At 37.2% G+C, this 27,908-nt stretch overlaps 1 protein-coding gene across 2 annotated transcripts; it reads left to right on the plus strand.

Moving 5' to 3' along the window:
* CDC7 (cell division cycle 7) lies at nucleotides 1-27,908 on the plus strand. 2 transcript variants are annotated; one of them, XM_059136762.1, is made up of 12 exons: nucleotides 1-129; nucleotides 839-1,033; nucleotides 10,347-10,430; nucleotides 12,937-13,072; nucleotides 16,335-16,428; nucleotides 16,514-16,656; nucleotides 17,526-17,778; nucleotides 18,391-18,486; nucleotides 19,269-19,447; nucleotides 20,300-20,382; nucleotides 23,011-23,160; nucleotides 26,177-27,908. In XM_059136762.1, exons 2-12 carry the CDS (start codon nucleotides 919-921, stop codon nucleotides 26,560-26,562), a joined length of 1,719 nt encoding a protein of 572 aa, XP_058992745.1. In that variant the 5' UTR covers nucleotides 1-129; nucleotides 839-918; the 3' UTR covers nucleotides 26,563-27,908. The 2 variants fall into 2 exon arrangements, with proteins under 2 accessions (XP_058992745.1, XP_058992746.1); XM_059136763.1 differs by having other exon boundaries at nucleotides 11-129; nucleotides 856-1,033.

Consider the following 27,908-nt stretch of genomic DNA (forward strand, 5'->3'; position numbering starts at 1 on the left):
ATGAGCAACCAGAAGCGGCCAGGCGGGAAGTGTTGCGCAGGCGCGTTTGGCAGACTCTCTAGGTGGGGAGCTCTTGGAGGCGGCGACCCAGGCACCTGGGGAGCCACAGAAGTCGTATTCCCTTAAACTGTGAGTTTCCGACGGTTTGTTCCATGGCGCGGGATTGTGAGGGATTAGAAACGAATTCTGGGTTGTGACTTCGGTCTTGTAGCAGCGCAGTAAAGCCCCCACCCCTTTCGGATCCCGCTGACCCCCGGCGGGAAAGTCCTGCGCCTGCGCACTAAGCATCCCGTTCGCTCTCGAGTCCGAGGGAGGAAGGTCCTTCCCCGCTGAGCTCGCGGCCGGTGCTCCTACAAGGATCCCATTCATTCCCTTTTTTCCTTTGCCCGGCGCTCGTGGCCTGTATCGGACCAGTTCTCCATCAGCTTGCGTGGGGCCTTGGACGAGCCGCCTGGCGCTCCCTTTGAGTTGTCCAACGATTTCCTCCCTCAGGTCAAACCGCTCTCCCCACAAGGCCTAGCCCAACCCGTCCCTGCTCCCCCTTTCTCCGCCTGGCTTGTGCCGGGACTGGCAGCCGCCCCAGTTCCCACCAGCACCCTTTCCTCCACCGCCGGCCGCCGAGGCGGCTCCCCTGACTCGGACGCTTTCCCCTTGTTCCCTCTGCTCGTGTTTCTGGAAGGTGAAAGTGAAGCAAATGGAATCCTGAGAAGTGGCCCGCAGGTTTCCCACCTTTGGGTATTTAAACATATGGTGCACTTTTAAATGTTTGCCCCTTGGGGACAGTGGCATTTTTTAGTGCTCGGTTCAGTGTGTGATTTAAACCTCTCATCTTCTCCAGTATTCTAATTTTCACAGCTGCTTTGTTCCCTCTGTGGACATGACCCCTTAGCTGGCATTTTGCATCCCAGTTGTTTTGTGATGGAGGCGTCTTTGGGGATTGAGATGGATGAACCAATGGCTTTTTCTCTCCAGCGTGACCAGGTTCAGGCTGATGGCTCGTTAAAAAAACCTGAGCAGAATTTTAAACTACCAGGTATGTGTTTAATTCCAAGGATGTGCAGGCAACAGTTCTGTGATTTCGATTATTTTTTGAAAGAGAACTTCCTGAATGGTAAAGTGAGTTGTATATTTATAGGGGAGCATTTTATAAATCAGTAAAACATCCTAAGATCTAGATTTAGGACTGGATTGCTGTTTAGGATTATAGACCATCTTTGTCATTTTACAGATGAAGTTGCTACGGTCTGAATATTGGTGATCATCCAAGAACACAGTTTGTTGATCCCCAGACTAGAATTTTTTTCTCCTAGGCATGTGTTCTTATCTCTACTCACCATATTGCATTAAACTTGGATTTAGAAGTCAGCATTGGAGGGATTTTTCAGTTAAAGGATTGAAAAGGAGAATTCACTGACAAAAATAAATGGTTTAGCAATAGTAAAGCACTGTTTCTCTGTGTACATTATGAAGTGTTGTCTGACCCTGATCCAAACCCTGAAGTGAGGAGGAGGGGAACAAACAATGCTTGATTTTGTACACTAAAATATGGACCTTCATTCCTGCTTTAGTAGTGCCTGGGACATAATAGGCATTTAATAAATACTTGTTAAATAGCGGAGTTCCAGGTGACCATTTTTCTTTTTCCTTAAAGATAGTGAAATCTTCTTTTCCATCTTTGTTTTAAGCATATTTAATGCTTGTCCCAAAGATACTAGCTTTGACTTTCTATTCATGATATATACTTACCCACTACAAAATAGACCTTAACAATACCCTAGAAGAAATGACATCAGTTGCTTTTGCTTTTTGACTGAAACTAAACTCTTCTTTGGTGTCAAAATGAGTACCTTTTCTGATGTCCCTATTTTTGGTGATGAAAGCCACTATTACTCCAGTTACCTGTGTGATTTGTATTTGCTCCCCATATCCGGTTACCCAGCTTTATCTTCTTTCAATATATATGGCATTGCTTCTTTCCATTCCCACATCCACCACAGTGATTCGTTCCCTTATACTTTGCTCCTGAATTGCAGGGAGGTTTCTTATCTAAATTGCCTGCTTTCACTTCTTTTCCATTCTCCAGTTCATCTGGTACACTGCTACTAGAATAATCTTAAAATGCTACTTCAGAGGCACTTGAGTGGCTCAGTGGGTTAAAGCCTCTGCCTTCGGCTCGGGTCATGATCTCAGGGTCCTGGGATCGAGCCCCGCATCGGGCTCTTTGCTTGGCGGGGAGCCTGTTTCCCTTCCTCTCTCTGCCTGCCTCTCTGTCTACTTGTGGTCTCTCTCTGTCAAGTAAATAAAAATAAAATTTAAAAAAAAATGCCACTTCATCCACTTTCATGAATGCTGCCTCTCCCATTTTTCCTGTTCTTCACAATTCAGCTTTCCCCTCTTGTCATTGGACATATAATGCAATAGAGTCATTGTATTATAATTTTTGTATTTTTTTAGCATTCTGTGTTTTTTCTTTTTAGTTATACTGTAAGCTCCTCGAAGGCAGTATATTAAGCAGCTCCTGGTATATGTTGTACATTAGACAGAGTGTGTGAACAGATGAATCTGACTTGGTTCTAGTATTATGTTCAAGTGAAAGCTACTGTTCTAATACTCTGAAAATTTGGGAAATAAAGAAAGATGAATTTTGTTCTAAATTTCTAAAGTTTTGTGGCTTTTATGTATCAGAACATTGAACCTTATAAGCAGTACCTTTGATAATTCATAAGACATGCTGAAATTTTAGTCGTACCTTTTTTCTAATGACTCAGTAAAAGCTAAGGTTATATCAAAAACAACTTCCGTCAGGAGTAAAGCTGATGAGATCCAGGCCCATAACTGTCTCATGATCTAATATGATTTACTTTCCCTTGATGGAATAACTTTTGAAAAAGTGGGAACTTTTTATGTATCTTTGTAGTCCCAGAACCTGATAGTGTCTAGCACATAGTAGGTGTTTGAAAATACTTGAATAAGTGGTTTATTTTCTTTTAAAGATGTTATTTATTCATCTGAAAGAGAGGGCACAAGCAGGGGAGGGACAGAGTGAGAAGCAGACTCCCCACTGAGCAGGGAGCCAGACTCGTGGTTCTATCCCAGGACCCTAGATCTTGACCTGAGCCAAAGAAAGGTGCCCAGGTGCCCCAGAGCCACCCATGTGCCCCCAGTGAATGGCTTAATGCAAGGATATAAAGTAAAATACATAGTGTAATGGATGAATTAACATGATCCCTTGTTTTGGGATTTTGTCAGCTTTTTATAGCTTTTTTTTTTTTTTTTTTAAAGACTTTATTTATTTATCAGAGGGGGGGGGAGAGCGAGCACAGGCACACAGAATGGCAGGCAGAGGCAGAGGGAGAAGCAGGCTCCCCGCCGAGCAAGGAGCCCGATGTGGGACTCGATCCCAGGACGCTGGGATCACGACCTGAGCCGAAGGCAGCTGCTCAACCAACTGAGCCACCCAGGCGTCCCGCTTTTTTTTTTTTTTGATAAAAGATTTTATAGCTTATTGAAGAAAATTTAGAAAGTAGAGAAGGCCAAAATAAGGAAATCATATCCCACTGTACAGATATTGCCACTGTAGGCATTTTATTACAATCCTTTAGTCTTTCTGTGCATACGGAGGTATATTTAAGAAAAAAATAAATTAGGACTGTAACCAACTTATTTCTAATCTTTATTTTTTACTTAGGAATATATAACTTGAACATTTCTTACATTACTAAATCTATAGCTTGATTTAAATTGACTGCCTGATGTTTCATTGTGTAGTATGCTATGATTTAATTACCTTTTTAGTTGAAGTTTTGGATTGTTTTCCATTTTTACCTATTAAGAAAAATGCTGCAACGAACAAAGTACTGGGCATAATATTGTATCAAATGTTTATTTTCCTCTGTATTGTGGAGCTGTACCATAAGGCATGCATTTGGTGTGTTATGTGGATGCTCTTAGCTCATACTACTAAAATAGGTTGTAGTTGCCATATGATTTGCCTGGGACAGATCCAGTTTATGCCTGTTGTCACACTGTCATTATTATTAGTGGCCCTTTTCACTCTCAAGACTGCCTCAGTTTGGATTAAATTGATCTTCCTAGTTCCTAAAATGATCTTCCTAGTTTAAGAGATGTAAGTCAGGGATTACCTGAAGCTCCAGAATAGGCATCACATATATTCCTAGTGTGTCAGTTTTACTCCTTGGTAAGTAATTTAAAACATTTCATTTATATGAGGAATATTAAATGTTTATTACATGCAATTACTTTCTAAGGTGCTGGGATAAATCAATGCATAACAAAAATCAATGCCCTCAGTCTAGGGGAAAGATAGACAATAAAATATTCAAAAGTGGTTAACATTGTAAAGAAAATAAGAAGGGAAGTGGAGATAGGGAATGTTGGAGTTGGAGATTGTGATTTTAATAAGTGTAATTTGTCAGAGAAGACATTTGAACTAAGACTTAAAGGTGGTAAAAAAAAAAAAAAAAAAAAAGTGAGCTATGTAGATATCTGGGGGAGAGTATTCCTGGCAGAGGAGACAGCAAGAGAGAAGGCCCTGAGGTGGGAGTGTGTCTAGCATTTAGGAGGAGCAAGGAGGTCCTTGTGAGTGGAAGCTGGAGGATAGTGGAAGTGATGGCAGAGAGGTATGAGGAGAGGAGATATTCCTTGGCTTTTATATGAAGCAAGTTATGAAGCTATTCGTGAGTTTGAGCAAAATAGTGACATGGTGACTTAGCTCTCACAGGATCACTCTGTGTTACAAATAGATAATACAGGCCAGCAATGATGAAAACAGTGAGTATAGTGGCTGTATTAAAGCCACTTGGATATATTAAGTAGCAGGAAAAAAAATTTTACGAAAAATTCTAAAACAGGGGGCACCTGGGTGGCTCAGTGGGTTGGGCCTCTGCCTTCAGCTCAGGTCATGATCTCAGAATCCTGGGATCAAGCCCTGCATCCGGTGCTTTGCTCAGGAGGGAGCCTGCTTCCCCCCTCTCTGCCTATTGCTCTGCCTACTTGTGATCTCTCTGTGTCAAATAAATAAAATCTTAAAAAAAAAGAAATTCGGGCGCCTGGGTGGCTCAGTGGGTTAAAGCCTCTGCCTTCGTTTCAGGTCATGATCTCAGTCAGGGTCATGGCATCGAGCCCCACGTCGGGCTCTCTGCTAAGCGGGGAGCCTGCTTCCTCCTCTCTCTCTGCCTACTTGTGATCTCTGTCTGTCAAATACGTAAATAAAATCTTAAAAAAAAAAAAAGAAATTCAAAACAGAGGCTAGACCTTTATGTTTAAAATATAGACATTTAATTTTTTGGCTTGTAGACTTTTCACAGTCTTACGGTAATCCTCAAAGTATGTATTCATTCATCTCTGCCTTTAGTAGTATTTTCCACTGTTTAACACTAATGCTCTCTTCTGCTGTTTACCCTCAAGTCCACTTTAGAATTGAGAATTTTGCATTCTGTTTGGTTGTCAGAAAGTTTTACTGTTGTGTGGTGACAGGAAACTAAGTATATTTTGAATTTTGTAACGATAGGTGAGTACACAGCTAATTAGTAGTGAGTGGTATGGAAGTGGTATGCAAGTGAGTGGCTTGTGCATTACAGTAGTTCCTTATATTTTTCTCTGCTGATTTTTTTAAAAGATTTTATTTATTTATTTGACAGGCAGAGATTACAAGTAGACAGAGAGGCAGGCAGAGAAAGAGAGGAGGAAGCAGGCTCCCCACTGAGCAGAGAGCCCGACGTGGGGCTCGATCCCAGGACCCTGGGATCATGACCTGAGCTGAAGGCAGAGGCTTTAACCCACTGAGCCACCCAGGTGCCCCTCTCTGATTATTTTTTTTAAGATTTTTTAAACTTATATATTTGACACAGAGAGAGAGAGAGAAAGAGAACACAAGCAGGGAGGGTGGGAGAGGGAGACGCAGGCTTCCCACCAAGCAGGGAGCCCAATGTTGTGCTCATTCTCAGTACCCTGGGATCATGCCCATCATGCCCATGACTCTAGGATCATGACCTGAGCTGAAGGCAGATGCTTAACAACTGAGCCACTCGGGCTTCCCTCTCTGTTGATTTCTAATAGTGAACCAGCATCTCTACTACTGAGTGCCAGCTCAAGCTGCAACAGAAGGAAGTTCCAAAATATGGAACTCATAGACTTGGAAGTAAAATTTGTCTAATCTGACCTCTTTGATTTGCAGGTTCAGAAACTGGACATTAATGTGGTTTAGTAATAAGAGTTGAATTTAGGCTTTCTTCTATATCAGCACGCCAGTAGTATCTTTTGTGATAATGGAAATGCCTGTTGTCACCTGTGGCTAGAGTGAGGAAATTTTTAATTTTTAAAATTTTAGCTTAAATTTAAAGTCACATGAAACTAGTAGACAGCACAACTCTGTATCATACTACTTCAGAAGTTTTGGTGTTACCAATCATATATACACAAACAACAAAACATGCACACACTTTAATATGCTTAGTAATAAGATTAGAAACAGGCTTCTTTTTTTTTAAGATTTTATTTATTTGAGAGAGAGAGCGCAGGGGGAGGGGCAGAGAGAGAAGGAGAGGGAGAAGCAAACCCCAAAATGAGCAGGGAGTCCATCGTGGGGCTCGAACCTAGGAGCCTGGGATCATGACCCAAGCCAAAGGCAGATGCCCAACTGACTGAGTCACCCAGGCACCCCTACAAATAGGCTTCTTAACATATTTCATAATATATAAATATCATTGATTGTCAGATATACCTTTTAATATACTGCTCAGAAATGCTGCCGGTTATACTGATTCAATGCTTTTCTTATCACCTAGAATTTTTTATTTTATACTTTTTGAAAGAGTTCTTTTAGATCTAATGAGACCAATAACTGTGTATCTCTGGTACATAATTAAAAAGGGAAACATTTCATATCTTTCTCTTCTGAATCAGTTTTAGTACTCAGACTCACTAACATCCTCTTTTCCTCCCTCACAATATTGTCCTCTGTACATTAGTGTTGCAGAATTTCTTTGAAGAGTTTATTTTTTTTTAAAGCCATTGTTAATGGACTCGTAAGAGCCCACTTACGTGGAGTTGGCCTACGTTTGCTTTCTACTTCACCACCTTTACCACTTCTCCCCATGACCATTCGTGCTTAAGGGTTAAATGTGAATGCTCCTTTGTGATTTCTTGGATTTTCTTTAAGGTATTGATACCTGTTCTGTTGATGCTGGCTGACAACTGTAGGTTGCATCCTGATTTTTTCAGTTTTAAAAATTGTGCTTTGAAATCAAGGAAATATATAAAATGGAACATATCATTTTAGTATCTTTCATGGTACCTTTCCTCTAACACTGGAATTTGAAGCTGGTTGGAATTGACACTCATTAGGAAAGATTGTAATTGACTGTGGCAACTATGACTGCTAGAAAGCTGTCTTTTTCCCCCCAGGCCTTGGTTTTGGTTTTTAGAGTGAAGTAGTGTTGTAGCTGATAGTGAAGTAGCTGCTACTGTCTTTGGCTTCACTCTTTTGTAACTTCCCAACTTTCGGTACTGTTTTTTTTCCCTCCTACAGTTATCTCTAAATGCCCATAATGATAGTAATAATTCATTCATTGAACAAACATGCCAGGCACTTCTAACTAGGAGCTGAATGTACCATGGTAAATTACACAAATAGGGAGCTACTGATGGAGCTTATATTCTTTTTTTTTTTTTTTTAAGATTTTATTTATTTATTTGACAGAGAGAGATCACAAGTAGGCAGAGAGGCAGGCAGAGAGAGAGAGAGAGAGAGAGGAGGAAGCAGGCTTCCTGCTGAGCAGAGAGCCCGATGCGGGACTCGATCCCAGGACCCTGAGATCATGACCTGAGCCGAAGGCAGCGGCTTAACCCACTGAGCCACCCAGGCGCCCGGAGCTTATATTCTTGTTATATTCTAGCAAACAGGATGATTTTATACTGGATAAGTACTCTAAAGACAATAAGCCGCGTAATGTGAGTAATAAGAGGAATGTTATTTTAAATAGGATATCAGAGAAGACTGACCATTGAGCCAGTCACATGAAATTATATGGGGAGAAGATTTCAAGTAGAGGGAATAATAAAAGCAAAAGTGCTAAAGATCTCTGCCTACTTGTGATCTGTCAAATAAATAAAATCTTTTTTTAAAAAGTGCTAAAGAAATAATGTTAATAACAATAATTACAGGGACGCCTGGGTGGCTCAGTGGGTTAAAGCCTCTGCCTTCAGCTCAGGTCATGATCCCAGGGTCCTGGGATCGAGTCTGGCATAGGGCTCTCTGCTCAGCAGGGAGCCTGCTTCCTCCTCTCTCTGCCTGCCTCTCTGCCTACTTGTGATCTCTGTCTGTCAAATAAGTAAATAAAAATCTTAAAAAAAAAAAAAACCAACAATAATTACAACAATAAGATTACCACTGTCTTTTATTTAATATTTACTATGTGCTAGGCATCGTGTTAAAAGTTTCTCTTATGTATATTATTTCATCTGATCCTCACAGTATCTCATTAGCATGGGTACAGTTATTACCCCTTTTTTGTAGATAAGGAGACTAAGGCTCAAAGTGGTCAGCTGTATGCTCAAGGAAGGTCATATTGCCTGTTAAATATTGGAGCCAGGATTTTAATTTAGGCCTCCCATCTCCAAAACGGATACATGTAATTGTGGGTACATTCTTGCCTCTTATATTGGAAACCCATGAAGCTTCTCCACTTCACCTATGAAGTAGATGGGAAATAATTCTTATATGGATTGATATAGTGGAAAGAATACTAGACTAAATCTTCTTGGCCTGTTAAATAGTTCCAGCTGTATTTTTTAAAAATTCTTTTGAGAGAGTGAGTTTGTGCATGTCATACACATACTCACACAAGAGAGTGGCTCTGGGAAAGGGAGAAGCAGAATCCCCAGCCCAGCTGGGACTTGATCCCAGGAACCTGGATCATGACCTAAGCCAAATGCAGCCCCTTAACTGAGCCATCCAGGTACCCCTAGTTTCTAAAAGCTCTTCTTGTTGTTCCTCCCCCTCAAATTTGTCCTCTACTTACCATCTTCCTGCTTAAAAATTTTCCATGGCTTCACTTGCATTCTCTGTTTTTCCCTGCTGTAGCCACACTGAATGTCATTACTTGCCTTATCCACCTCTCCCCTCAAAATAATCCATATCTTTACATACATAGTTCCTTGCATACAGGGTCCTAAAATGCCTCATCCATTTTTTTCACTTGGTGAGTGCTTAAAAACATAGCTTAACTGTCACGTGGAGCTTCCTGGTACCTTCAGATGCGTTTGTTCCCCTCCCCTTCCTTCTAACTAGTAATATATTGCATTCCTCTATTATTACAATTACTGTCTTATATTCAGCTTTTAAAATCTGTTCTTTCCAGTAGACTGAGCTCCTAGTGAAGAGGGTTGCACCAAATTTTTTTTACACATTGCTGAGCATTTTTATAGTGTTTGTTATATGGCCAGATGATTTCACTTCCCTGAGTAGGGTTTTCTTATCTGAAAATCAGGATAATTCCTGTTCTCAGTGCTATTTTGAAGATCTAAAAAGATAATATATGTGAAAATGGTTTGAAAATGTCTTAAACCATTATGTACACTATTCAGATTATTATTATAACTGAAAAGGTAGCTGATGGTTGGCTTAGATATTGTAATAAAATCCTATGACTCTTAAGTATGTAGTTTTCTTTTATATCCAGTAGTTTATCACAACTGGTATTACTGCCTGTCCTTATTTTAACCATGTATGTTTTTATAAAGAACTTTTATTTAAAAGTAGCCATGTATTGTATTTGCTCTCAAGGATAGAGGATACTATTGATATTGGGATAGTTCTTTAAAAATATTTCCAACATTCCTGAGAGCTTTAGTGGATATTTCTCTCTGAAGATACACTGTGAATATTCAATATATAAAACTTTCCCAAGTGTGTAACATTTTGTGTCTTTGGGGGAGAGAAATAGTTTTCAAGAAGATTACATTGTGTCTTTGTCATGCCATCTAGTGATTGCAAGACAGATTGTTTATTTTTTTAATTTAGCTTCTTTATTGTGTTGTACTCTGTGCAGTGACAATGTATCTGCTAGTGTGTAATTCAAAACTAATACAAATTTGGTGTGTGTGATTCTGGAATTTACCAGTTTTATCTATTTGTTCAAGAGGTGTGTGTGTGATAGTAATCTAACAGGGTTTTAAATATTTTTATCATGATTTTGAGATTTATCATAGTTTTTTAATTTGTAATTTAATTTTGTTTTAGAATTTATTTCATTGAGTTTATTTTGACTTAAAAGTATAAAATATACTCTCATTAATTATAACTACAAATTCTTCTTCCGTGATAGGTGTTAAAAAAGATATTGAGAAGCTTTATGAAGCTGTACCACAGCTTGGTAATCTGTTTAAGATTAAGGACAAAATTGGAGAAGGTAATATAGAGATCTACTTTATTTATAAGTTTCTTTTCCTTACATTTTCCTTTGCATAATCTTGATTTTTCATTAGTATTTCCTATTGAAAAGTATATGTTTTTTTTCCCCAAAGATTTTATTTATTTGATAGAGAAATCACAAGTAGGCGGGGTGGGGGGGGGGGAGCAGGCTCCCTCCTGAGCAGAGAGCCTGATGCAGGCCTCAATCCCAGGACCCTGAGATCATGACCTGAGCTGAAGGCAGAGGCTTAACCCACTGAGTCACCCAGGCACCCCTGAAAAATACATGCTTTTTAAACTTTTAAGACCATGGTCTTATTACTAATTATGATATCAGGTTTCTTTTTCCCTAGAAAGTGTGAAAGAGTAAGTATTTACAGTAAAATGAACAGTCCTATTTTAATCTTTATGTGGTTATACCATTAAAAGTATCAATATACTAATATATCAATAATTATTAAAAATGAGAAATTATAAATTCATATGGAGGAATTCGATCAAGGGAAGTCAGCTCTTTTTCCTTTTCTCCATTATAGTTAGGTTGAACCCTACAATGAAACATGTATGAAACCTAAGGTGGCAAAATAGATGAAAATAAAGTATTATGATATTTATACAATAATCAGTATAGGGTGCCTCAGTGGCTTAGTTTGTTAAGTGTCCAACTCTTGGTTTTGGATCAGGTCATGATGATCTCAGAGTTGAGGGATTGAGCCCTGCATCGGGCTCCATGTTCATTGGGGAGTCTGCTTGAAATTCTCTTTTCCTCCCCTCCCCCCACCAAATAAAGAAAAAAAAAGGTCAGTATTAACATAAATGTCCTTGAGAGACTTGTAGTCCTGTTGACTGAATGAAGGGTGAATTTATCAGATGTGAAGTGAATGAGAAAGTAAAAGATAATAGAAGGTTTTGGTGGCTATATTGAGAAATACTTAAATAGTTAAAAACAAAAAACCTTCCGTTTACTTGTTTGCTTTTCACAATGCAAAGTGTCAGACAAGAAAGGGCTGGGTCATTGGGGGCAGAAGAATTAGAAGAGGAGATGATTTGCTTTACATCTTTTCCTTACTCTTTTTTTTTTTTTTTTTTTTTTAAGAAATTAAAAAAATAGGGCGCCTGGGTGGCTCAGTGGGTTAAGCCGCTGCCTTCGGCTCAGGTCATGATCTCAGGGTCCTGGGATCGAGGCCCGCGTCGGGCTCTCTGCTCAGCAGGGAGCCTGCTTCCCTCTCTCTCTCTCTGCCTGCCTCTCCATCTACTTGTGATCTCTCTCTCTGTCAAATAAATAAATAAAATATTTAAAAAAAAAAAAAAAAAGAAATTAAAAAAATATATATTTTATTTATTTGAGAGAGAAAGAGCATGAGCAGAGGGGAGGGGCTGAGGAAGAGGGAGAAGCAGACTCCCCAATGAGAGCCTGATCTGGTACTGAATCCCAGTGTGTTCTGACTTAGTGTTCAAAAAACTGTTCCAGCGTTGCCTGGGTGGCTCAGGTGGTTATGCATCTTCCTTCGGCTCAGGTCATGATCCCAGAGTCCCAAGATGGAGCCCTGCATTGAGCTCAGTGGAGAACCTTCTTCTCCCTCTCTCTGCCAGCTGCTCCCCCTGCTTATGCTTTTTCTTTCTCAAATAAGTAGAATCTTTAAAAACAAAAACAAAAAACTCTGTTCTGGAATCTGCTGGTGTCCTCTTAACAAACTGATAGCTATTCTTGGAGGGGGAAGGGAAGGAGGGTGTTCCAAGGCTAAATAAGTTTGGAAAATGTATATATAAGCTCCCTTTTGGTTATTCATGATGTATTTAAAACACATTTAAAGCTCTGGGGGCGCCTGGGTGGCTCAGTGGGTTAAAGCCTCTGCCTTTGGCTCGGGTCATGATCTCCGGGTTCTGGGATCGAGCCCCGCATCTGGCTCTTTGCTCAGCAGGGAGCCTGTTTCCCAACCCATCCTGCCTGCTTCTTTGCCTACTTGTGATCTCTGTCTGCCAAATAAATAAAATCTTTTAAAAAAAAAAAGCTCTGGAAATTTTTGTAGTAAACAAATATATCAGTTTGTTTTAACTCCGTATTTCTCAAATTTAACTGGCCACCAACTCTTTTATGTTTTCTGCTTAGTTTAATGCTGAATTTAAAAGCCTAGGTGTTGTAGGGTTTTTCCCCTGAAGACTATTAACATTTCTGTAAGAAAATAATTTCAAGTGACAGTATTACAGAAAAATACTCATTACCTTGGATTGTGACCATGAGAATATTTTTTTTTAAACCCAGGCAAACAGATTTACTATAGATCTTTGGTAAATTAATATACCCTATAAAGAACTGAGCACAGTTAATAATTTATTAAAAATTGAAAGTTAGTTGTATTTATAAATGTTGTTACTCTAAATGTTTAATATCATTAAATATATTAATGAATAGATTAGGATAGTTTTCTGGGTTCCAAACAGTTTTTAAAATCTATTTTAGCATCAAAACCAAATATTGAAAAATTTAATAAATTGTTTTACAGGCACTTTTAGCTCTGTTTATTTGGCTACAGCACAGTTACAAATAGGACCTGAAGAGAAAATTGCTCTAAAACACTTAATTCCAACAAGTCATCCTATAAGAATTGCAGCTGAACTTCAGTGCCTCACAGTGGCTGGGTATGTAACTTAAAAATATTTTAATTGAACTGGCTGTATATAATTTTTCAGATTTTTAAAGGGATATCTAGCAGAGATGATGAGATTACCCATGAGTTGAACATCTTTCAATCAAGTGTTTCCAGTTTGGTAGCATTTTTCCTCTAACGTTGGGATGGTTAATTAAATTGTATTTTTAGAGTGGATTACCCTTGAGGCTCAGCTTGATTTCCTATTCTCTTACCACTTTTTCTAATCTTCCTGCCAAATCATAAGCCATGGTCTAAATATTTTTTAAAATATAGGGAATTCATATTTCATATCTCCTCTGTTTATGATTTATATACATAATACAAATTTTTATATTTAAAGCCTCATTTCATACTTTTATTTTGAACAGAAACATCTGGCATGTCTTTCTCATTGATCTCTCTCTTCTAGGTCATTCCTATCAACAAAGGTACATGATCTAGTATCTCCTATGCCCCTGTACTGCCATCCCTCTTCCAGCTGCTTCCGTCATGTCTTTGCTTCCCCCCCTCAGCCAGACTTCCCAAAAATGACTACATACACTGTTTTCACTTACACACCCTACCTTCACTACTCACAGTGTCTGCTGTCCTCTGTGCTAACCTGAAGTTACTTTAGATAGAGTCAACCATGACTTCCTTTTTGGCAGTTTTCTTTTTCTATTGCCATGAATGTAGGCAATGTTTAACGTATTTTATTTGACTTCTGTACTGCCACATGCTCTTGTTTTTCTTCCTACTTTATTTGGCTTTTCATTTTCAATATCCTTTTGCCAGTTCTTCCTCTCTACCTGACATCTAAATGTTGGAGTGCCTGCTCTTGGGCTTTCTTGCTCAGGACCCTTCTCTAGGTAGTTTGTATTTCCATGTGGCTTTAAGAGTATGGTAATGATTCCCATAAGTATATATCTTGCCTCAGACCTCTTACCTGCAGTTTTGTATATACCCACCTGATTTTACTTGACTAGGTACTTGAGTACCTAATAAATATCTCAAACCTAATATTCTGTAAACTAAATTTTAATATTCCTTTGGCTACCCCAAAACCCCTGTTGCAACAGTCTGTTTTCATCAGCTCATCTCCGAATCCATCATTTGGTCTTGGCCATTTTACCTCCAAAATATATCTATAAAAACCCATCCATATTTTCCTGTCCTCTGAACCACTATCTCAGACCAAGCCTAGATTGCTAAAATAGCCTGCTTCTTCTCTTTCCCTCTGAATCCCATTGTTAGAAAACAGCAGAGTGATCTTTAAATATAAAAATTTATATTATGTATATAAACCATATACTGTTAGTTCCATCACTTAAAATCCTCCAGTGGTTTTCCTTAAAAAAAAAAACAAAACAAAACAAAAACAAAAATTCAGCCTTATCACATGCCACTTTCCCACCTCCCTCTCTGTGCTCTAGTTTCTTGACTTCCTCAAATTTGTCTCAAGCCTTCTTCTTTTAGTGTCACTGTCCATACTGTCCCCCCAGTAAGACCTCTCCCAGTTTTTGCATGCTGACCTCTCTTCTTTCTGATCTGAGCAAGAGTGGCACCACTTAAAAGATGTCTTCTTCTTAGGGGCACCCAAGTGGCTCAATTAAGCATCCGACTCTTGATTTCTCCTCAGGTCTTGATCTCAGGGGTCCTGAGTTCAGGCCTTGCATTGAGCTCCACTCTAGGCCTGCAGCCTACTTAAACAGAAAAACAAAGATGTCTTCTGAATTAAATCAGATTCACTTATATGTTATTGTTACAGCATCTTTTGATCTCTTTCAAAAACCTTGTAATCTGTCTTATGTTATTTTATTATGTTACTGTTCATTAGATAATAAACTCCATGAGGGCAGAAATGTTCATTTTAATTCAACTTCCCCTTCCTAATATCTAACATAGTGTCTGCCAAATGACTGTGCCCACTAAATATTTTTTTGGATGAATGGACAAGCCAATTTCTTTGTTTCACCCCTCCCTTTATTAGAGAAAATAGGAGGATGAGATGGTCTCTCTAAAGCATAATTACATCCGTTCTAGTCACTTGAATAAAATTGTTCCTTTTTCCATATTTTAAATATTTTCTCTACCATTTTTCCTTTCCATGTACTTCAAAAAAGTGCATGCTAAAAAAAGGTCTTTATCTGATCTTGCTTCCTTTCTAGCTCCCACACTGGTTTTTCTTCTTTTCTTTGCCACATATTTCAGGCAAATTTTATGTTCTGCATCCATTGTATCCTATTTTCGCTTAAGTCCTGTTTGGCCTCTTCCCTTCCACTTAAGTTGCTCTCTGAAAAATTACCAGTTAATTCCTCTTCTGCCAAACTAAAAGACTTCCCTCAGTCCTTATTCTCATGACCTTCATACTGATTACTACTTCATTTAAAACTCCTCATCTGGATGACATTCCTTTGTGGGCTTCTGCCCCTTCCTTGGTTTACCCTCCAAATTGAGACTTTTCCAAGACTCGAATTTTCTCTTCTCTCAGATTATTTTCAGAGCTTTAGGTATCACTTCTCCACAAGTACTGTCACTGACCTCGCAATTCTCAAAAAAGATGTGATTTCGTATCTAGAAATTTTTATCAAAATGATGTCTTGTTTTTCAATGCTTCTTTTCCTGATTTTTCCATATATTCTGTTGGTATCCATGTTGTCTCACTCTTAGGGCTCAGAACCATGGAAGTCAACTTTATCCTATTTTCCTCATCTTTTATGATACAATATAGCATAGCAGTTAAGAGTATAGATCTAGAGCAGACTGTCCAGATTCAAATGCTGTCTCTATGGCTTCCTAGTTTAGTGTCCTTTGGAAGTTCCTAAACCTCCCTATCCCTCAATTTCCTTATCTGTACAAAAGGTGATAGAGCTGTTGTGAGGATTAAGTGAATTAGTTGTTAAATGTGAAGTGCTTACTTAGATCAATGCTTGACATATAGTGAATGCTCAATAAATACTAGCTATATTTTAATTAACTTATTACTATTATCATTTTATTGGCTACTAAGGCTTGTTAATGTATTCTTATTATTCATGTTGTCCTCATTGTATCACTTCCCCAATTAAAACTATACTTATATCATGTCTGAATTATAATAACTTCATTACTAGTGCTTTTTTTTTTAGCTTGTATTAGTCAGTTAAACATGTTTTAAGTAGTTTTCTAGCATTATTTATGCATTGCTAAAATTTCATATTTAAGGAAACTGAGCATAAAATTTCAATTCATTTGACCTTTCCTCTAAAGTTCATTATGCATCTTTCCACTAGGGGGCAAGACAATGTCATGGGAGTTAAATACTGCTTTAGGAAAAATGATCATGTGGTTATTGCTATGCCATATCTGGAGCATGAGTCCTTTTTGGTAGGTTTTAATACTAATTGAATTTTTATTGGCTGAGTATTGAATTGAAAACAATTTTATGACCTTATCCATAACTTTATCTTAGGACATTTTGAATTCTCTTTCCTTTCAAGAAGTACGGGAATATATGTTTAATCTCTTTAAAGCTTTGAAACGGATTCATCAGTTTGGTATTGTTCACCGTGATGTTAAACCCAGCAATTTTTTATATAATAGGCGCCTGAAAAAGTAAGTATGAAAAGTTACCAGAAAATAATTACGCTTGAATGAATTTGTGCTATGCGGTTCATCTTGGAGGTACAGAATATACTGCATGCACAAATTTTGTTTGTTTGTTTCAATTTTTCATTGTGGTTGGGGAATGGAAATACAGTGAAAGAAAAGATAAAATTGTATTGGTAAAGCAGTGTATATTAGATACAGCATGGTTCAGTAGAAATAGCACTTAACAAAAAGAAACTTAGAAAGATTGCCCAATGATAGCTAATTTCCTGTTTCAATACTAAAGTTGTTTGTGTGTGTGTGTGTGTGTGTGTGTGTGTTTTTACACTGATAGAGGCATTATAAGCTGAAGACCTAACTTTAATACTGTTCAGTATACAATGGGTCATACTGAGTATGGTAGGAAGTATAGAAATAGAACTTCTTTTCTTGAATTTTATACTTCTGAGTTTTCTCTTTAACTTTCTTTAATTAAATCAAATTTTAAATCCAAGATTTTAATTCATTTTTTAAAGTTTATTTAATTAAACATTATCTACTGTGATGTCATCTCTGCCATCGTAAGGAAACAAAGGATTGGGCTTTTGTCCTGTAGTCCTTATCTGCCTTGTTAGCATAGGCCACTGGAAAAAGAGGAGAAAGATTTTTTTGTGTGTATGGGATATATCATTCCTTAATTTTCAAGCCTAGTTAATTGCTAAATCATTAGCTTGTTGATAAACTCATTTTTCTTGTTTTTTTTTTTCAAGATTGTTATAAATTCTTAATTGATCCTGTAAAGAATTAACTTTTTGTATAAATATGAATTGAGTGTATTATGATGTTATTAAGCTTTGATTGTTACAAAAAAGTAAAAATGCTTACTTTTGTCTTAGGTACGCGTTGGTAGACTTTGGTTTGGCTCAAGGAACCCATGATACGAAAATAGAGCTTCTTAAATTTGTCCAGTCTGAAGCTCAGCAGGAAAGTTGTTCACAAAATAAATGCCATATAATCACAGGAAACAAGATTTCATTGAGTGGCCCAGCAGCACCTAAGGAATTGAATCAGCAGCCCACCATGAAAACTTCTGTTAAAAGGCCCTACACAAATGCACAAAGTCAGATTAAACAAGGAAAAGATGGAAAGGTTCTGCCTCTTTTATTTCTCAAATACTAATAAGGTTTTAGAAATGTACTTCTTCATCCAACAGAGGGAGATATAATACCAAGACAATACTTGCAATCAAAAAAATTATTTTTACATTTGTTACATATTAAATTGATTAGATTCCACTCAGATTTATAATGGATTGTTTTACCATTTCAAAACTGAAATTACTTGGTAGATTTATAATGTCTCTGTCATTACGTTATGTAACAAATATGGAAAATAAATTCTCCCTGCATGTTATAAAGTTCAGATTAATTATCCTTTTTAAAAGAAAACATTAGTTATAGGGGAAATATTCTGAAGTGTCTATCTCCATTTTAGCTGCACAGCAAAAATGTAACATCCATGCAGGTGGTTTTTAAATTTTTTAGTTCTTATATTTGTGGATTATGATAACATTGTATGGGTGTTAAAAATTCTGTCTAGACTATTTTCTCCTTTCACAGAAGTGTTTTGGTGCCTGAGAATGACTTGGATGCAGCTGTTTTTGTTTCATGTCACTTAACTCTTTCAAAACTGGCAGAGTACAGCTGGCAGAAAGTGTTACAGATATAATCCTTATTTTCCTTGTTTTTGTTGGTATTGTAGGAGGGATCTGTAGGCCTTTCTGTCCAGCGCTCTGTTTTTGGAGAAAGAAATTTCAATATACACAGCTCCATTTCACATGAGAGCCCTGCAGTGAAAGTAAGTAATATAGCTTAATAGTGCAATCATCAGTCAGTCGTACACTAAAGAGAATTTAGGGATTAGTAGATTAGTATTTATTATCACTAAGTTTTTAAAAAATAGAGCTTTGCTGTGGCAGACAGTATTACTGCTTTGAGCATCTTGTCAACACTTTTATTTTCTCCATTTTTTTCCCTGAACTTTTCTGGTGAAATTTTTTATCATTTTTGGTTAGCTGGCTGTTGTTACTCTTTTCTAAAGGAAAATTTAGAATATTAGGCCTTTTCTCTCATTGGCTAGAACGTGAGCTCCTAATAAATAACACTTTTCTGACACACAGTTAATAGCATAAAAACGTTTGTAAAGTTTACTAAATTGTAATCAATGTTAAATGGTTTTAAATTGACTTAAGATATCCTGTAACAGATAGATAGCATGAGCAACAAATTAAAACTCTGATTTTAGCCAATGTAATTGTGCAGTTTATAGTTCTGAAATGGAGTTAGACACTAGAACCTAACTGTGTTATACTTTTGTAATAACATCAGGAAAAGTTGTGATAAAGTATAAGTCAAGTAATTATCAATTGAGGACTATTTTAGTAAATTTTAATGTGTTTATTCAACAGGAAAACCTAAAAAGATCTTAAATACTTTAATAGATAACTGTTAACTTAAAATCCAACAGCCCATTTGGCAGTTCTGAAAGTTATGTTTCTACTGTTATGTTTTATTATACTGGCATTTGAAAGTATCATGTTAAGTATCATGAAAATAGGAAATAAAACTTTTCTTTTACAGCTTATGAAGCAGTCAAAGACTGCGGATGTACTATCTAGAAAATTAGCAACAAAAAAGAAGGCTGTTTCTACAAAAGTTACGAATAGTGGTGTGATCAGGAAAACTGCCAGTTCTTGCCCAGCTAACCTGACCTGTGACTGTTATGCAACAGATAAAGTTTGCAGTATTTGCCTTTCAAGGTAATGTGTTTCGATGGTGCTATCAAATCAGCATGCTATCAAATTCGATGGTGCTATCAAATCAGATAGGAGTAGAAACGGCATTGATTTTGGTGGGTAATTGATTTAGTGTGAGGAAAGGAACAACACAGACACTGATCAGAAGAGGTACCTTGAAGAGCAAATGATAACGATTTTCATATATTGTTCATTTGACATTTATATGCTCTTTGAAAAACACATTTGCTCTTATAGGCACAATAATTTTTGGTGGGAGCAGGGGTAGTTTTTTGGAACCTTAGGGACCAAAAAAAAGGGAACCTTTTGGAACCTTGCTGATTTAATCTTCTGTTTTCTTTCCTTATTCCCATGTAGAAATAACCAGAACTAAATAGAGTGTCTCTCTCACTCCCACTTCCTACTCTTAACCCCATAAATTCCTCCCTTCCTTTCAAAGTTTTCATGAGCTGTCATGAATCTCTGCTAACCCAAGTATATAAGAGTAAGTATATCAGAAACTTAGATTTCTGATATCACTCCCAAATGAATTTTTTTACCTCTGAATTTTGTTATATTCAATTCTGTTGTATTATGTTTTCCTGTTATGGTCCTTATCATCTACTACCTATTTTTATACCTGGAAGTTACCTTAAAATTTTTTTGGAATAAGGCCTGATAATTTGTGGGGTAGAGGGGAGAGGTAGAAATAAAACCTAGGATTTTCATCACACTGAATTATTATTTGCTTTATAAGTAACTTTTATTTGCATAGATATCAAGGCAGAATTTACTGTAACATATAAATGTTACTTTTTGGTCTTAAATAATTAAACTTGTAATATAACTAGAAAAATCTTATTTCATCATCATAAGGCGGCAACAGGTTGCCCCTAGGGCAGGAACACCAGGATTCAGAGCACCAGAGGTTTTGACAAAGTGCCCCAACCAAACTACAGGTATGTTGCACTAGAAATGAAGAACCCCATTAAGAATTGGTTATCCCAGGTATATTTTATGATCTTTGTTTTACTAATACTAATATTTTTCTGCTTTTAATAAATTATATAAGTGGTTCTAACAGTGTGGTAGTCCCATTTTTGAGATCATGCTGTTAATCAAAATTTCTACTCTTAGTGTTGTGTTTTTTTTCTTTTTCTTGATAACATTTTTTCCTATAGATTACATCTTGCTTGTCTGTTTACAAGATGATTTTTTTAAATAATTTTTAAAAAATTTTTTATGTATTATTAGCCCCAGGGGTACAGGTCTGTGAATCGCCAGGTTTACACACTTCACAGCACTCACCATAGCACATACCCTCCCCAATGTCCATAACCCCACCACCTTCTCCCTACCCCCTTCTCCCCAGCAACCCTCAGTTTTTTTTTTTGAGATTAAGAATCTCTTCTGGTTTGTCTCTCTCCCGATCCCATCTTCTTTCATTTATTCTTTCCCTACCCCCAAACCCCCACGTTGCATCTCCACTTCCTCCTATCAGGGAGATCATGTGATAATTGTCTTTCTCCGACTGACTTATTTCGCTAAGCATAATACCCTCTAGCTCCATCCATGTCGTCACAAATGGCAAGATTTCATTTCTTTTGATGGCTGCATAGTATTCCATTGTGTGTGTGTGTGTGTGTGTGTGTGTACACCACATTTTCTTTATTCATTCATCTTTTGATGGACATCTAGGTTCTATAAGATGATTTTTGCCAGGAATTTTGTTTTGGAAGAAAAATTGTGTTTAGTAGTCTTTGCTAACTTGAGACTTGGCTGCATTTTATCTGTTTGTCCCAATACCCCAAAAGTCTTCTGTGATACACTTGAATGTGTGTTACTTAATTAAAATTATTAATTATTAAAATTATTTTTTTGTTATTGCAAAAGTAGTACAGTAGCCTTAAAGTTTTGAAAAAGGAAAAATCTACAAAAGTTACCATTGAGCCAAAACCCAGGAAAAATCTTGAGTAAATGAATGCTATCACTGGCTTAGCTCATGGACTTTAAAGAAATACATTCAACTATTGTGTGTATTCTACACTTGCTACTGATACAAAAAGAAGGACTGAAATAGCTGCTTACTCTCAATAATAACTTGTAGAGGACAGTTATAAATTATACAAGGTATTTGAGGGATACCTAACTATTCCTGTCTGAAGGGAATATGGAAGGAAATTTTATAGAAGAGGGAACCTCTGAGAAGAGATGTAAATTGTAGTGGGTGGTTAGCAATGATATATGAGCAGAGGATCTCAAGAAACAGGTCTAGTCATATAGGAAACAGTAAGTTTAGTGTTGCTAGAATGTAAGATAGAAGTGAAAGAATGGTGAGAAATAAACCTAATAATTGGGGGACACGTCAAATCACACATGTTAAACAGCTTGGACTATAAGTGTTGGGAAATTATTTGTATAAAAGGGAAAGACATGGTATTAATTATATTCTAACTGGATCATTCTGGCAGGTGTACAGAGAGGATAGGTTTTGGAGAGTGGTGGCTTAACGGTGGTTCAAGTAAGAGATACTGAAAGCCTGAATGAGAGCATCATTAATAGGAATGAAGAGAAAGGTTAAGGATTGGAAAGGTAGAACTTGGTAGATAATTGGATGTGGGATTTGGGTTTGGGGTGGTGAAGGAAAAAGCACCCAGGATGTTTATCAGATTTGTAGCTTAGGGGACTTGAATGGGTATCAATAACAAAGGTGGAGAATAAATAAGTAACGGTTTACAAGGAAAGATAAGGTGGATCGGGGCATAATTGGCTTCAGATATTTGTGAGACTCAGAAATGTCCAACAGAATAAAAGTCAAGCTCATGGAATTCTAGGACAGTTGAGTGTCATTAGTACAGAAAAGACGGTTAAAGCCATGAGGCAGATGGAGCCAGTCAGGGAGAGAATACAGGGGAAGAAGAGATTGGAACTCTGGGGAACCTCAGCCTTAAGGCCTGGAGAGAAAGCTGGAGGAGGAGGCAGAGGTGGAGAAGAAACAAAGAAAGGCAGGTGATCAAACAGCCAAGGCAGCCAAGGGAATAGAGAACAAATAACCTGGTGATACTAGAAGGTCAACAATTAGGAGAGAAGTCCCTAAAAGAAACAGTTTCCCAACATGAGCCTGGGCTGGTCTTAATATTAACTGCCAGAATTCTAAAGATTAAAGTATGTAATTCTTGAGGAGCATCCAGATTTTTCCTACATAGCTATTTTGGGTTTCTTTTGATCTTATAAAATACATATCTACTTATTGTTTTCTAATGATGAAATATCCTTTAAACTTATTAACATGTTGCTCAAGAGAGAATACATTATATTTTGTATTAAGGAAATTGGACCAGGGTTTCTCAGTCCTGGTAGCACACTATAGCATCTGAAGCACTTAAAAAATACTGATGCCTGAGCCCTACTCCAGAACAATTAAATCAGAGTTTCTGAGTGGGCCAGGGAATCAGAATTTTTGTAAGGCTCAAGATAATTTGCACAGCAAAAATTGAGAACTAAGGATGTAACATTGATATAAACTGACTACTGGTGATAAAATTACAGATTTGGGATTTTTTTTTAAAGTTTGTTTTCTGTTACAGCAATTGACATGTGGTCTGCAGGTGTCATATTCCTTTCTTTGCTTAGTGGGCGATATCCATTTTATAAAGCAAGTGATGATTTAACTGCTTTGGCTCAAATTATGACAATTCGTGGATCCAGGGAAACTATCCAAGCTGCTAAAACTTTTGGTAAGCAGTTTTATATTCTAGAACAAAACAGATGCCTTTATTATCTCCTATAAATCAAATTATTATGAAATTCTCTTTACAAATAAACATATTCTGTGTTTGCACAAAATTTATGTTGCTTTAAAATTAATTGCGTTGTGTAAAAAAATAATTCATCACTTTTCTTCTATATAATCATTTAATCTTACAAGCACAAAGTGCTACTTAAATATTTAAAATTCAACTTTATAATCTTAAAACAGTATGGAATAACTCCCTGTGGTTATGGTTTGACTTTATTATATACATATTTTTAGTAGTATGTTTTAATTTGTTTATTATATATTTATTAAGCATTGGGTGTTCTTGGGCCTGACTTAAGTGATCTTAGTCTATACTAACAAGGAAATTTAATAAGAACCATAGTAGAGAAGATAATAAAATGTGTTAGTTGTTAGGTTCATTAGGGTTAGGGTAACAATGAAGAAAAATGAGCAGTTATTATGGAGTTACTATTGTAAGCCTATACTGGACAATGGGAAGTCATCTCCTTAGCTATCCAAGTTCTTACACTTCCAAAGACAGGGATATGCAGTGTACTTCATAGGGCACCTGAGAATTATCTCAGCCTTGTTCTATGACTTGAACTCAAATGCTCACCTTATATTTATTCTCCATGTACAAGGACAGTTAATGTTTTCCAGAGTGGGTGGCTGTGATTGAGTCAACATGCTACCACAAGATATATCTTCTATATATACAAAATTTTAGGCAGCTCACTTCAAAAGTAGCTGGGCTGCTTTGTGCCCAGCCCCAGGATCAGCAGGTCTTCCATCAAGGGTCCAGATCAGAATTATCTGAGAAACTTAAAAAAAAATATATGCCTATCTCACCCCACTCCTTCCTAGAAAATAAGATTCAGAAAATATGATACATAGGAAGGTCCAGGCTTGTCTGAAAAAACAAGCGATTTTGACCAAGAACAACTTCTAAGATGATTGCCTCTTACTTAGACACCATTACTATGGTCTGATCCCATCAGAAAAACTTGGTGGTGGTTGTGAAGAAAGCTTCATGGTAGAGGCTTATGAAAAAGTGTTTCTGCAGCAAACTCAATCTACAACCTGTAGCTTTCTTGCACCTAGTATAAGAAAATTTTATCTGAGGTAACAGTGTGAAATACTACACACATATAAAGGAAGAGTGACCATAAATGGAAGGCAAAATTGAAACCATGGAAATTATATTCTTATACATTCTTACACATGTTTATTGTCAACTTATTGAGAAAATTTTTCATCTACTGTTGAATAACTTCATGAGAACATTATAAACATGAAGTTTATCAGAGTGAACACCAAAACATTTTGTTGAAGAGCTTAAATCTCCCCTCTCTGTAGTCAAGATTATAATGAGGATCAATAACGGAAGCACAACGTGTGATACAAAAACATTCCAGGGTAAGTGTCAGGATAGCAGGCAAGGGCTTTTAAAGATTTATCATTGTAATGCTTGTCCTCATGTTAGAAAAATAATAATGCCATGTAGTACTTGTCTCAGTTTTATTGGTAGAACTGCCGCAGCTTTTTCGGTCATAACTTACCATAGCTTTAGGCTGAATACAGAAGGACTCAAAACTTCAGTAGTCATAATTAGCCTTTAGCACCCAAAGAAATGACTTGCTTGGGATTAGCAGTGGGAGTACTTTTGCTTCTATTATGCATAAACTACTTCACTGTCTTCAGCTCCAAGAGGTGGCCCCATTGTGGATTGTCATCAAGGACTTGTTGAGTTCTGTGAAAGAAATTCAGAAGAAAAACCTTGAGCTAAAATAAATGCCTGACACATAGTCTATAACAAAATATATTTCTTAAAGATTTGAGAGAGAGTGGGGGGGAGGGGCAGAGGGAGAGAATTTCAAACAGACTCCCAGTTGAACAGGGAGCCCCACACAGGGCTTAATCCCAGGACCCTAAGATCATGACCTGAGCTGAAGTCAGATCTTAACCCACTGAGCCACCCAGACACCCTCACATTACTAAGGAAATAGAAGGCCAAGATAATACACTACTGCCTATTTGTGTGCTTGTTTTTGCCCATGTCTGATAAATCTGTCAGGAAATTGTTTGAAAAATATTCACATTTTTAAAAACTGAGATCTGGTTTGCTTATTTCAAAAACATGATCAGGACTTTATGTGGCCCAAGTACTGTCATTGAATCTAGAGCTTAAATTCTAGTGGGAGAGATGAATCTGTCAAATGAGCAGTATTGAGAAAAATAAAAAAGGAAAGGAAGAGAAGAGGGCTCAGCTATTTCAGAGATTGGTCAAGGACAGCATCTGTAAGGTTGTGATATCTGAACAATGACATGAGAGGCTGAATAATGCTTTTTTGTCTAGTCCAGCAGACATTAATTGAGATCTTCCTATGTACCAGACACTGTCTAGGCTTTGGGGATTCAAAGGTAAATTAAATAATCCCTATCTTCAGAGAATTTATAGTTTAGTAGGTGAAACACACCTACAATTATAATACAGGCCGGTGAAAGTAAAAGTACAAATTTTCACAGGTATAACAAGTTTAGAATGTTCAACTCTGAGTATCAGGCCTCACAGAGGTAATTCTTAAGCTGAATGATGATTAAAAAAAGTTGGAGTATCCTAGGCACATGGGGGAGTGCAGGCAAAGATAGGAACCATGTAGCCAGAGGCATTTGGAAGTTTGGAAGGAGGAGAGGGAATGGGAGCTACAGCTGATGACAAATGAGAGGAGGATGTGGTAAAGCTCAAGAGATGGGCAGTCAGGTGAGTCCTTCCGTAGCTTAGTAAGTCACTGCTTTCTACTTGCTATGTCCCACTTTATGATTTGACCATCAACTATGCTGTACAAAACACAGCTTAAATATTAGCATGTGGTGCTCTGACACACAGTTTGAATATATCCACAAAGTGCATTATGGAGCTTGCATGATTCTTATGAGAGAGACTTCTGATATGTTCAACTAATATAAAATACATATTTTTTTTTCTTTTTTAGGTAAATTAATACTGTGTAGCAAGGAAGTCCCAGCACAAGACTTGAGAAAACTCTGTGAGAAGCTCAGAGGTATCGATTCTAACACTCTCAGATTAACAAGTGATATACAAGGGCCTGTGTCTCGTGACCCAGCTTTTTCAGAGACAACTGACCATAAAGCTTCTCAACTTACACAAACACCTCAACACTCAGAAAATTTGTTGTATAAAGGGGACAGTAATGGCTGTGGGGGTAGTCTGAATACAGATACCAATTTACAAGGCTGGAATGAGGTACCTGATGAAGCTTATGACCTGCTTGATAAACTACTCGATCTAAATCCAGCTTCAAGAATAACAGCAGAAGAGGCTTTGTTGCACCCTTTTTTTAAAGATATGAGTTTGTGATTCTCATTCTTCTTATAATGTTTGCTGAAACAGGGTGAAAAAGAGTTCTTTGTAACAGCTAGAACTTCTTGATTAGAGACCAGGGCAGGATGAGTATTTTAAAATCTTAGTATTTGCTCTTTGGCAGACTCTAAAATATGGATTAAGATTACCTAAAATGCATGGGGTAGTTCTTCAGGCTAACTATATGATCTTTGACTTAGATCTACCCAAGTAGAATCAGATCTTTAGCTTCCCTAATTACCTGTCACTGCCATATACAGAAAAAGAAGCTGTTTTATCCTAGTATATAGTAGTTTGAGGTGTAAGTCTTAAAATTAAAGGATGTGATCAGGACTAAAGGAGTCAAAAGACTATTGGTTTCTTTAAACTGTGAGCTTTGTGTACTTTTAGAAAACTCAACCTGGTGCTGGTGCTCTAACCATTCTGTAGGTAAAGGAGATCATTCCCTCTTCTAAAGGCATATGTTACACTTACGAACACTAAAACAATGAAAAGATGTTGGGGGTAATATCAGTTAAAACTGAATTTAATTTATCCATTTTTCAAAGTACTTTGTTAAAGCATTTTTTTGTGTGCGAATTGACATGTTTTTTCTTAATGCTTTCTCTTGATTTTTCCACCTTCTCTTTCTTACCTAACACGTTCTTCTTGGAAATAACATGGTGCTTTCCACAAAGTTTCTGGGTGCTCTGTTAAATATTGCACATGTTTACAGTTGGGAACTCACTGCGCACAGTGGTTGTTTAAAGGGAAGCTGCAGAGCCAAAGTGAATACTGATTGTCCAAAATGCTTTTCTTTTTCTCACCGTCTTAGGTGTAACTAGGTAACTGTTAAAAGGAAAAGTAAATACAGCCTTGAGAATATTATTGGAGATTTTTTCCTCTGCGTAGTGTCATCAGGATCTCTGCATCCTATACAACTAAATTGGTTCTGCTCAGAGAACATTGGTTACTAGAATCTTGAGTGTGTTGGGAAGAGAATTAAGTGGGCGTAATAGAAGAGGGCCAGAGATGGAGGCTTATGTATTACTACGTTCCAAAATGATAGATATCATTGACAATATATCAAATTCTTTCTGTGGGAAGTAAGTCTGGGGGTATGGATCTGCTGAGAAGTTTCCCATTTAGTAGAGATACAGAGTATAGAAATGTTCTAGGGATCTAGAACATACATTTTGTTATTTTATGCATTCAAGTCAGTAATGTCTACCTACCCTATTTGGTAAGTATAGTATATACATAAACCATTACTGCTGATGTGCTCGGTCTTCTCATACTGTATCTTTAAAAACAAAATTTGAATATTCTTGAATTTGTATGTTTAATAAAGTTATTCTTTTATA

Source organism: Mustela lutreola, chromosome 10 (genome assembly GCF_030435805.1).
Source record: "Mustela lutreola isolate mMusLut2 chromosome 10, mMusLut2.pri, whole genome shotgun sequence".
Classification (NCBI taxonomy): domain Eukaryota; kingdom Metazoa; phylum Chordata; class Mammalia; order Carnivora; family Mustelidae; genus Mustela; species Mustela lutreola.

Bases quoted from the DNA above. Each gene is read 5' to 3' on its own strand.
- CDC7 (XM_059136762.1), top strand. From the start codon at position 919: ATGGAGGCGTCTTTGGGGATTGAGATGGATGAACCAATGGCTTTTTCT. The intron at 10,431-12,936 runs GTAATATAGAGA...ATTGTTTTACAG, and splicing joins TAAGGACAAAATTGGAGAAG to GCACTTTTAGCTCTGTTTAT. The intron at 23,161-26,176 runs GTAAGCAGTTTT...TTTCTTTTTTAG, and splicing joins CCAAGCTGCTAAAACTTTTG to GTAAATTAATACTGTGTAGC.